The 11,982-nt window shown below is 46.4% G+C and overlaps 1 protein-coding gene across 1 annotated transcript in view; it reads right to left on the minus strand.

Moving 5' to 3' along the window:
* Nucleotides 1–2,119: 2,119 nt before the first annotated feature.
* LOC135518427 (isthmin-1-like) overlaps nucleotides 2,120–11,982 on the minus strand; it is a 336,779-nt gene continuing 326,916 nt past the window's right edge. The window contains exon 5 of the mRNA XM_064943602.1: nucleotides 2,120–2,699. Coding sequence (XP_064799674.1) covers nucleotides 2,236–2,699 — 464 coding nt within the window. The 3' untranslated portion in view covers nucleotides 2,120–2,235. The remainder of the gene's footprint in view (nucleotides 2,700–11,982) is intronic.

The raw sequence follows: 11,982 nt of genomic DNA on the forward strand, positions 1-11,982 counted from the left end.
GAACGCAGTGCCCTTGTTTGGGTGTAGGGCCTGATCAGAGCCTGGAGGTACTGCGGTGCCATTCCCCTCACAGCTCCGTAGGCAAGCACCATGGTCTTGTAGCGGATGCGAGCTTCAACTGGAAGCCAGTGGAGAGAGCGGGAGGAGCGGGGGGTGACGGGAGAGAACTTGGGAAGGTTGAACACCAGACGGGCTGCGGCGTCTGGATGAGTTGTAGGGTTTAATGGCACAGGCAGGGAGCCCAGCCAACAGCGAGTTGCAGTAATCCAGACGGGAGATGACAAGTGCCTGGATTAGGACCTGCGCCGCTCCTGTGTGAGGCAGGGTCGTACTCTGCGGATGTTGTAGAGCATGAACCTACAGGAACGGGCCACCGCCTGATGTTAGTTGAGAACGACAGGGTGTTGTCCAGGATCACGCCAAGGTTCTTAGCGCTCTGGGAGGAGGACACAATGGAGTTGTCAACCGTGATGGCGAGATCATGGAACGGGCAGTCCTTCCCCGGGAGGAAGAGCAGCTCTGTCTTGCCGAGGTTCAGCTTGAGGTGGTGATCCGTCATCCACACTGATATGTCTGCCAGACATGCAGAGATGCGATTCGCCACCTGGTCATCAGAAGGGGGAAAGGAGAAGATTAATTGTGTGTCGTCTGCATAGCAATGATAGGAGAGACCATGAGGTTATGACAGAGCCAAGTGACTTGGTGTATAGCGAGAATAGGAGAGGGCCTAGAACAGAGCCCTGGGGGACACCAGTGGTGAGAGCGTGGCGAGGAGACAGATTCTCGCCACGCCACCTGGTAGGAGCGACCTGTCAGGTAGGACGCAATCCAAGCGTGGGCCGCACCGGAGATGCCCAACTCGGAGAGGGTGCAGAGGAGGATCTGATGGTTCACAGTGTCGAAGGCAGCCGATAGGTCTAGAAGGATGAGAGCAGAGGAGAGAGAGTTAGCTTTAGCAGTGCGGAGCGCCTCCGTGATACAGAGAAGAGCAGTCCCAGTTGAATGACTAGTCTTGAAACCTAACTGATTTGGATCAAGAAGGTCATTCTGAGAGAGATAGCGGGAGAGCTGGGCCAAGGACGGCACGTTCAAGAGTTTTGAGAGAAAAGAAAGAAGGGATACTGGTCTGTAGTTGCTGACATCGGAGGGATCGAGTGTAGGTATTTTCAGAAGGGGTGCAACTCGCTCTCTTGAAGACGGAAGGGACGAGCCAGCGGTCAGGGATGAGTTGATGAGCGAGGTGAGGTAAGGGAGAAGGTCTCCGGAAATGGTCTGGAGAAGAGAGGAGGGGATAGGGTCAAGCGTGGCAGGTTGTTGGGCGGCCGGCCGTCACAAGAAGCGAGATTTCATCTGGAGAGAGAGGGGAGAAAGAGGTCAGAGCACAGGGTAGGGCAGTGTGATCAGAACCAGCGGTGTCGTTTGACTTAGCAAACGAGGATCGGATGTCGTCGACCTTCTTTTCAAAATGGTTGACGAAGTCATCTGCAGAGAGGGGAGGAGGGGGAGGGGAGGAGGATTCAGGAGGGAGGAGAAGGTGGCAAAGAGCTTCCTAGGGTTAGAGGCAGATGCTTGGAATTTAGAGTGGAAGAAAGTGGCTTTAGCAGCAGAGACAGAGGAGGAAATGTAGAGAGGAGGAGTGAAAGGATGCCAGGTCCGCAGCGAGGCGAGTTTTCCCTCCATTTCCGCTCGGCTGCCCGGAGCACTGTTCTGTGAGCTCGCAATGAGTCGTCGAGCCACGGAGCGGGAGGGGAGGACCGAGCCGGCCTGGAGGATAGGGGACATAGAGAGTCAAAGGATGCAGAAAGGGAAGAGAGGAGGGTTGAGGAGGCAGAATCAGGAGATAGGTTGGAGAAGGTATGAGCAGAGGGAAGAGATGATAGGATGGAAGAGGAGAGAGTAGCGGGGGAGAGAGAGCGAAGGTTGGGACGGCGCGATACCATCTGAGTAGGGGCAGTGTGGGAAGTGTTGGATGAGAGCGAGAGGGAAAAGGATACAAGGTAGTGGTCGGAGACTTGGAGGGGAGTTGCAATGAGGTTAGTGGAAGAACAGCATCTAGTAAAGATGAGGTCGAGCGTATTGCCTGCCTTGTGAGTAGGGGGGAAGGTGAGAGGGTGAGGTCAAAAGAGGAGAGGAGTGGAAAGAAGGAGGCAGAGAGGAATGAGTCAAAGGTAGACGTGGGGAGGTTAAAGTCGCCCAGGACTGTGAGAGGTGAGCCGTCCTCAGGAAAGGAGCTTATCAAGGCATCAAGCTCATTGATGAACTCTCCGAGGGAACCTGGAGGGCGATAAATGATAAGGATGTTAAGCTTGAAAGGGCTGGTAACTGTGACAGCATGGAATTCAAAGGAGGCGATAGACAGATGGGTAAGGGGAGAAAGAGAGAATGACCACTTGGGAGAGATGAGGATCCCGGTGCCACCACCCCCGCTGACCAGAAGCTCTCTGGGTGTGCGAGAACACGTGGGCGGACGAAGAGAGAGCAGTAGGAGTAGCAGTGTTGTCTGTGATGATCCATGTTTCCGTCAGTGCCAAGAAGTCGAGGACTGGAGGGAGGCATAGGCTGAGATGAACTCTGCCTTGTTGGCCGCAGATCGGCAGTTCCAGAGGCTACCGGAGACCTAGAACTCCACGTGGGTCGTGCGCGCTGGGACCACCAGATTAGGGTGGCCGCGGCCACGCGGTGTGGAGCGTTTGTATGGTCTGTGTAGAGAGGAGAGAACAGGGATAGATAGACACATAGTTGACAGGCTACAGAAGAGGCTACGCTAATGCAAAGGAGATTGGAATGACAAGTGGACTACACTTATCGAATGTTCAGAACGTTAAGCTTACGTAGCAAGAATCTTATTGACTAAAATGATTGAAATGATACAGTACTGCTGGAGTAGGCTAGCTGGCAGTGGCTACGTTGTTGACACTACACTAATCAAGTCGTCTGGCCGAGTGTAATAGTTTCTACAGTGCTGCTATTCGGGGGCTAGCTGGCTAGCTAGCAGTGTTGATTACGTAACGTTACGTTAAAAGAACAATAGCTGGCTAGCTAACCTAGAAAATCGCTCCAGACTACACAATTGTCTTAGATACAAAGACGGCTATGTAGCTAGCTAGCTACGATCAAACAAATCAAACCGTTGTACTGTAATGAAGTGAAATGAAAATGTGATACTACCTGTGGAGCGAGGGGGAATGTTGACCGGGTTGTTGAAGTTCAAATCGGAAGACGTTGGCTAGCTGTTGGCTAGCTAGCTAGCAGTAACTCCTACGTTAAGGACGACAAGTAGCAGGCTAGCTAGTAGCAGGCTAGCTAAGTCTACACACTCTAAACTACACAATTACCTTGGATACGAAGACAGCAAAGACAACTATGTAGCTAGCTAACACTACACTAATCGAGTCGTTGAGTGAAATAGTTTCTACAGTGCTAGTGGACGTTAGCTAGCTGCTGGGCAGATAGCAGTGTAGACTACGTTAGGACGACGAAATACGATAATTACGCAATTATCTTTGATACAAAGACGGCTATGTAGCTAGCTAAGAAGAAATTGCTAAGATTAGACAAATCAAACCGTTGTACTATAATGAAATGTAATGAAAAGTTATACTACCTGCGGACTGAAGTGTAGATGCGACCACTCGCGACCGTCGCTCCAACCCGGAACTATGTAGATAGCTAACACTACAGGTTCTATAACAGAGTGGAGGGCCCTCTAGGTTCTATAACAGAGTGGAGGGAGTGGAGGGCCCTCTAGGTTCTATAACAGAGTGGAGGGCCCTCTAGGTTCTATAACAGAGTGGAGGGTCCTCTAGGTTCTATAACAGAGTGGAGGGCCCTCTAGGTTCTGTAACAGAGTGGAGGGCCCTCTAGGTTCTATAACAGAGTGGAGGGCCCTCTAGGTTCTATAACAGAGTGGAGGGTCCTCTAGGTTCTATAACAGAGTGGAGGGCCCTCTAGGTTCTATAACAGAGTGGAGGGCCCTCTAGGTTCTATAACAGAGTGGAGGGCCCTCTAGGTTCTATAACAGAGTGGAGGGCCCTCTAGGTTCTATAACAGAGTGGAGGGTCCTCTAGGTTCTATAACAGAGTGGAGGGCCCTCTAGGTTCTATAACAGAGTGGAGGGCCCTCTAGGTTCTATAACAGAGTGGAGGGCCCTCTAGGTTCTATAACAGAGTGGAGGGTCCTCTAGGTTCTATAACAGAGTGGAGGGCCCTCTAGGTTCTATAACAGAGTGGAGGGCCCTCTAGGTTCTATAACAGAGTGGAGGGCCCTCTAGGTTCTATAACAGAGTGGAGGGCCCTCTAGGTTCTATAACAGAGTGGAGGGCCCTCTAGGTTCTATAACAGAGTGGAGGGTCCTCTAGGGTCTATAACAGAGTGGAGGGTCCTCTAGGTTCTATAACAGAGTGGAGGGCCCTCTAGGTTCTATAACAGAGTGGAGGGCCCTCTAGGTTCTATAACAGAGTGGAGGGCCCTCTAGGTTCTATAACAGAGTGGAGGGCCCTCTAGGTTTTATAACAGAGTGGAGGGCCCTCTAGGGTCTATAACAGAGTGGAGGGTCCTCTAGGTTCTATAACAGAGTGGAGGGCCCTCTAGGTTCTATAACAGAGTGGAGGGCCCTCTAGGTTCTATAACAGAGTGGAGGGCCCTCTAGGTTCTATAACAGAGTGGAGGGCCCTCTAGGTTCTATAACAGAGTGGAGGGCCCTCTAGGTTCTATAACAGAGTGGAGGGCCCTCTAGGTTCTATAACAGAGTGGAGGGCCCTCTAGGTTCTATAACAGAGTGGAGGGTCCTCTAGGTTCTATAACAGAGTGGAGGTTCCTCTAGGTTCTATAACAGAGTGGAGGGTCCTCTAGGTTCTATAACAGAGTGGAGGGCCCTCTAGGTTCTATAACAGAGTGGAGGGCCCTCTAGGTTCTATAACAGAGTGGAGGGCCCTCTAGGTTTAATAACAGAGTGGAGGGCCCTCTAGGTTCTATAACAGAGTGGAGGGCCCTCTAGGTTCTATAACAGAGTGGAGGGCCCTCTAGGTTCTATAACAGAGTGGAGGGCCCTCTAGGTTCTATAACAGAGTGGAGGGTCCTCTAGGTTTCATAACTGTGGTCCTTATCAGGAGAGCGGGATCAAACTGAGCATGCCCAGTAGTCCTGAGAGAGGAGTCTCATTTCAGCATCAAACTATTGAAGCCACGTGTACAGTGTCGTATGAAATGTCCAGCTTTATAATGATCCAAGCCAGTCAATGAGAGTACTGAAGTCTAACTTCTTAGATCTTGGATGAAATCAGGGGTTAAAAATCGTAAAGTACGTTATTATTACATTACTAATTACTAATATTAACTCATTCCTTACTTTCACACCTGCTAGACAGAGCCTGTGTTATATTTAGGGCAGTAAAAGATGGTGCCGTTCTGAGAATCTGAGGCCAGCTGAGATACCGTGCATATTATTTCAGGCTTTTTAAATTTAGTTTTTTTATGACGCAGTAGTTCAACTCCTGATCAAGGGTTGTTTGTTTTAATTACTTGTGATTATCACAATAAACATTTGGCGATAGCCATGTAATAGCCAAATGTTATCTTCCGTCGGTAACCGGTGCCCCTGAAGAAACCACTTCTGTTGTTGGTGGATGAAAATCAACTGGAGTCAAACACGACAACCAATAGAATACGGTTATATTTCACGAGACCCAAATATGGAATCATATCTGAGAATAAGGGAATGATCCAAGCCGGCAGGAACAAGAAGAGCAGAGCGAAGAGCAGAAATGAGAGACTTTAGCGAGGTAGTGACATGCAACAAACCCAACACAGACCCGCCCGTGGCAGCCTGGGATGTGTCAGAGTATCCTGGTGTGTAATGATGTATCAGAGTATCCTGGTGTGTAATGATGTATCAGAGTATCCTGGTGTGTAATGATGTATCAGAGTATCCTGGTGTGTAATGATGTATCAGAGTATCCTGTAATGATGTGTGTAATGATGTATCAGAGTATCCTGGTGTGTAATGATGTGTAATGATGTATCAGAGTATCCTGGTGTGTAATGATGTATCAGAGTATCCTGGTGTGTAATGATGTATCAGAGTATCCTGGTGTGTAATGATGTATCAGAGTATCCTGGTGTGTAATGATGTATCAGAGTATCCTGGTGTGTAATGATGTATCAGAGTATCCTGGTGTGTAATGATGTGTAATGATGTATCAGAGTATCCTGGTGTGTAATGATGTGTAATGATGTATCAGAGTATCCTGGTGTGTAATGATGTGTAATGATGTATCAGTGTATCCTGGTGTGTAATGATGTATCAGTGTATCCTGGTGTGTAATGATGTATCAGAGTATCCTGGTGTGTAATGATGTGTAATGATGTATCAGTGTATCCTGGTGTGTAATGATGTATCAGAGTATCCTGGTGTGTAATGATGTATCAGATGTATCCTGGTGTGTAATGATGTAATGATGTATCAGAGTATCCTGTGTGTAATGATGTATCAGAGTATCCTGGTGTGTAATGATGTATCAGTGTATCCTGGTGTGTAATGAATGATGTGTAATGATGTATCAGAGTATCCTGGTGTGTAATGATGTATCAGAGTATCCTGGTGTGTAATGATGTATCAGAGTATCCTGGTGTGTAATGATGTATCAGAGTATCCTGGTGTGTAATGATGTATCAGAGTATCCTGGTGTGTAATGATGTATCAGAGTATCCTGGTGTGTAATGATGTATCAGAGTATCCTGGTGATGTAATGATGTATCATGTATCCTGGTGTGTAATGATGTATCAGAGTATCCTGGTGTGTAATGATGTATCAGAGTATCCTGGTGTGTAATGATGTATCAGAGTATCCTGGTGTGTAATGATGTATCAGAGTATCCTGGTGTGTAATGATGTATCAGAGTATCCTGGTGTGTAATGATGTATCAGAGTATCCTGGTGTGTAATGATGTATCAGAGTATCCAGAGTATCCTGGTGTGTAATGATGTATCAGAGTATCCTGGTGTGTAATGATGTATCAGAGTATCCTGGTGTGTAATGATGTGTAATGATGTATCAGAGTATCCTGGTGTGTAATGATGTATCAGTGTATCCTGGTGTGTAATGATGTATCAGAGTATCCTGGTGTGTAATGATGTATCAGAGTATCCTGGTGTGTAATGATGTATCAGTGTATCCTGGTGTGTAATGATGTATCAGAGTATCCTGGTGTGTAATGATGTATCAGAGTATCCTGGTGTGTAATGATGTGTAATGATGTATCAGAGTATCCTGGTGTGTAATGATGTATCAGAGTATCCTGGTGTGTAATGATGTATCAGAGTATCCTGGTGTGTAATGATGTATCAGAGTATCCTGGTGTGTAATGATGTGTAATGATGTATCAGAGTATCCTGGTGTGTAATGATGTATCAGAGTATCCTGGTGTGTAATGATGTATCAGAGTATCCTGGTGTGTAATGATGTGTAATGATGTATCAGAGTATCCTGGTGTGTAATGATGTATCAGAGTATCCTGGTGTGTAATGATGTATCAGAGTATCCTGGTGTGTAATGATGTATCAGAGTATCCTGGTGTGTAATGATGTATCAGAGTATCCTGGTGTGTAATGATGTATCAGTGTATCCTGGTGTGTAATGATGTATCAGAGTATCCTGGTGTGTAATGATGTGTAATGATGTATCAGAGTATCCTGGTGTGTAATGATGTATCAGAGTATCCTGGTGTGTAATGATGTGTAATGATGTATCAGAGTATCCTGGTGTGTAATGATGTATCAGAGTATCCTGGTGTGTAATGATGTATCAGAGTATCCTGGTGTGTAATGATGTATCAGAGTATCCTGGTGTGTAATGATGTGTAATGATGTATCAGAGTATCCTGGTGTGTAATGATGTGTAATGATGTATCAGAGTATCCTGGTGTGTAATGATGTATCAGAGTATCCTGGTGTGTAATGATGTGTAATGATGTATCAGAGTATCCTGGTGTGTAATGATGTGTAATGATGTATCAGAGTATCCTGGTGTGTAATGATGTATCAGAGTATCCTGGTGTGTAATGATGTATCAGAGTATCCTGGTGTGTCAAATCTGGAGGGCATGCTGTCCGGTCCTCTGGCAGTCTCTATGGGGGTGCCACAGGGTTCAATTCTCGGGCCGACTCTTTTCTCTGGATATTTCAATGATGTTGCTCTTGCTGCGGGCGATTCCCTGATCCACCTCTACGCAGACGACACCATTCTATATACTTCCGGCCCGTCCTTGGACACTGTGCTATCTACCCTCCAAACGAGCTTCAATGCCATACAACACTCCTTCCGCGGCCTCCAACTGCTCTTAAACGCTAGTAAAACCAAATGCATGCTTTTCAACCGTTCGCTGCCTGCACCCGCACGCCCGAGTAGCATCACCACCCTGGATGGTTCCGACCTTGAATATGTGGACATCTATAAGTACCTAGGTGTCTGGCTAGACTGTAATCTCTCCTTCCAGACTCATATCAAACATCTCCAATCGAAAATCAAATCTAGAGTCGGCTTTCTATTCCGCAACAAAGCCTCCTTCACTCACGCCGCCAAACTTACCCTAGTAAAACTGACTATCCTACCGATCCTCGACTTCGGCGATGTCATCTACAAAATAGCTTCCAACACTCTACTCAGCAAACTGGATGCAGTTTATCACAGTGCCATCCGTTTTGTCACTAAAGCACCTTATACTACCCACCACTGCGACCTGTATGCTCTAGTCGGTTGGCCCTCGCCACATATTCGTCGCCAGACCCACTGGCTCCAGGTCATCTACAAGTCCATGCTAAGTAAAGCTCCGCCTTATCTCAGTTCACTGGTCACGATGGCACCCACCCGTAGCACGCGCTCCAGCAGGTTTATCTCACTGATCATCCCTAAAGCCAACACCTCATTTGGCCGCCTGTCGTTCCAGTTCTCTGCTGCCTGTGACTGGAACGAATTGCAAAAATCGCTGAAGTTGGAGACTTTTATCTCCCTCACCAACTTCAAACATCTGCTATCTGAGCAGCTAACCAATCGCTGCAGCTGTACATAGTCTATCGGTAAATAGCCCACCCATTTTTTTACCTCCCTCATCCCCATACTGTTTTTATTTATTTACTTTTCTGCTCTTTTGCACAACAATATCTCTACCTGTACATGACCATCTGATCATTTATCACTCCAGTGTTAATCTGCAAAATTGTAATTATTTGCCTACCTCCTCATGCCTTTTGCACACAATGTATGTAGACTCTCTTTTTTTCTACTGTGTTATTGACTTGTTAATTGTTTACTCCATGTGTAACTCTGTGCTGCGCTTATTGAAGGCATTACGAAGTCTTAATGAAGCCTTTATAAGCTAAATGTAATTTAAAGCAGGACTGAATCGGGTCATTAAAAATGGTCTCTCAGAAGCTCTTCGGGAATCAGTGTGTCTTCTGCTCCCCCTACAGGCATTGAAGAGTTACTGCAGGGAGAGAAGAAGGTTTAACAAAGCCTGCTAAGACATAGCTCAGTAGTAGAGTTTAGTATTGCATGACCTTTGTTTTGCTATGGCTTCTATTTCACGGGGATGAACATGGGGGTGAGAAGTGGGAGAGGTAGTGGAATGGTAGTGGTTCTGAAACAGAGGTAGTGGAATGGTAGTGGTTCTGAAACAGAGGTAGTGGAATGGTAGTGGTTCTGAAACAGAGGTAGTGGAATGGTAGTGGTTCTGAAACAGAGGTAATGGAATGGTAGTGGTTCTGAAACAGAGGTAATGGAATGGTAGTGGTTCTGAAACAGAGGTAGTGGAATGGTAGTGGTTCTGAAACAGAGGTAGTGGAATGGTAGTGGTTCTGAAACAGAGGTAGTGGAATGGTAGTGGTTCTGAAACAGAGGTAGTGGAATGGTAGTGGTTCTGAAACAGAGGTAGTGGAATGGTAGTGGTTCTGAAACAGAGGTAATGGAATGGTAGTGGTTCTGAAACAGAGGTAGTGGAATGGTAGTGGTTCTGAAACAGAGGTAGTGGAATGGTAGTGGTTCTGAAACAGAGGTAGTGGAATGGTAGTGGTTCTGAAACAGAGGTAGTGGAATGGTAGTGGTTCTGAAACAGAGGTAGTGGAATGGTAGTGGTTCTGAAACAGAGGTAGTGGAATGGTAGTGGTTCTGAAACAGAGGTAGTGGAATGGTAGTGGTTCTGAAACAGAGGTAGTGGAATGGTAGTGGTTCTGAAACAGAGGTAGTGGAATGGTAGTGGTTCTGAAACAGAGGTAGTGGAATGGTAGTGGTTCTGTAGTGGAATGGTAGTGGTTCTGAAACAGAGGTAGTGGAATGGTAGTGGTTCTGAAACAGAGGTAGTGGAATGGTAGTGGTTCTGAAACAGAGGTAATGGAATGGTAGTGGTTCTGAAACAGAGGTAATGGAATGGTAGTGGTTCTGAAACAGAGGTAATGGAATGGTAGTGGTTCTGAAACAGAGGTAGTGGAATGGTAGTGGTTCTGAAACAGAGGTAGTGGAATGGTAGTGGTTCTGAAACAGAGGTAATGGAATGGTAGTGGTTCTGAAACAGAGGTAGTGGAATGGTAGTGGTTCTGAAACAGAATGGTAGTGGTTCTGGAATGGTAGTGGTTCTGAAACAGAGGTAATGGAATGGTAGTGGTTCTGAAACAGAGGTAGTGGAATGGTAGTGGTTCTGAAACAGAGGTAGTGGAATGGTAGTGGTTCTGAAACAGAGGTAGTGGAATGGTAGTGGTTCTGAAACAGAGGTAATGGAATGGTAGTGGTTCTGAAACAGAGGTAGTGGAATGGTAGTGGTTCTGAAACAGAGGTAGTGGAATGGTAGTGGTTCTGAAACAGAGGTAGTGGAATGGTAGTGGTTCTGAAACAGAGGTAATGGAATGGTAGTGGTTCTGAAACAGAGGTAGTGGAATGGTAGTGGTTCTGAAACAGAGGTAGTGGAATGGTAGTGGTTCTGAAACAGAGGTAGTGGAATGGTAGTGGTTCTGAAACAGAATGGTAGTGGTTCTGGAATGGTAGTGGTTCTGAAACAGAGGTAATGGAATGGTAGTGGTTCTGAAACAGAGGTATGGAATGGAGTGGTTCTGGAATAGTGGTTCTGAAACAGAGGAATGGTAGTGGTTCTGAAACAGAGGTAATGGAAGTAGTGGTTCTGAAACAGAGGTAATGGAATGGTAGTGGTTCTGAAACAGAGGTAAGTGGAATGGTAGTGGTTCTGAAACAGAGGTAGTGGAATGGTAGTGGTTCTGAAACAGAGGTAATGGAATGGTAGTGGTTCTGAAACAGAGGTAATGGAATGGTAGTGGTTCTGAAACAGAGGTAGTGGAATGGTAGTGGTTCTGAAACAGAGGTAGTGGAATGGTAGTGGTTCTGAAACAGAGGTAGTGGAATGGTAGTGGTTCTGAAACAGAGGTAATGGAATGGTAGTGGTTCTGAAACAGAGGTAGTGGAATGGTAGTGGTTCTGAAACAGAGGTAGTGGAATGGTAGTGGTTCTGAAACAGAGGTAATGGAATGGTAGTGGTTCTGAAACAGAGGTAGTGGAATGGTAGTGGTTCTGAAACAGAGGTAGTGGAATGGTAGTGGTTCTGAAACAGAGGTAGTGGAATGGTAGTGGTTCTGAAACAGAGAATAAGGTGGTAATGGAATGGTAGTGGTTCTGAAACAGAAGTAGTTCTGGAATGGAATAGTGGTTCTGAAACAGAAGTAGTGAATGGTAGTGGTTCTGAAACAGAGGTAGTGGAATGGTAGTGGTTCTTTGAAACAGAGGTAGTGGAATGGTAGTGGTTCTGAAACAGAGGTAGTGGAATGGTAGTGGTTCTGAAACAGAGGTAATGGAATGGTGTGGTTCTGAAAACAGAGGTAATGGAATGTAGTGGTTCTGAAACAGAAGTAGTGGAATGGTAGTGGTTCTGAAACAGAGGTAGTGGAATGGTAGTGGGCACTTGAAACAGAGGTAGTGGAATGGTAGTGGT

The sequence above is a fragment of the Oncorhynchus masou genome, chromosome 28 (genome assembly GCF_036934945.1).
Source record: "Oncorhynchus masou masou isolate Uvic2021 chromosome 28, UVic_Omas_1.1, whole genome shotgun sequence".
In the NCBI taxonomy this organism is placed as follows: Eukaryota; Metazoa; Chordata; class Actinopteri; order Salmoniformes; family Salmonidae; genus Oncorhynchus; species Oncorhynchus masou.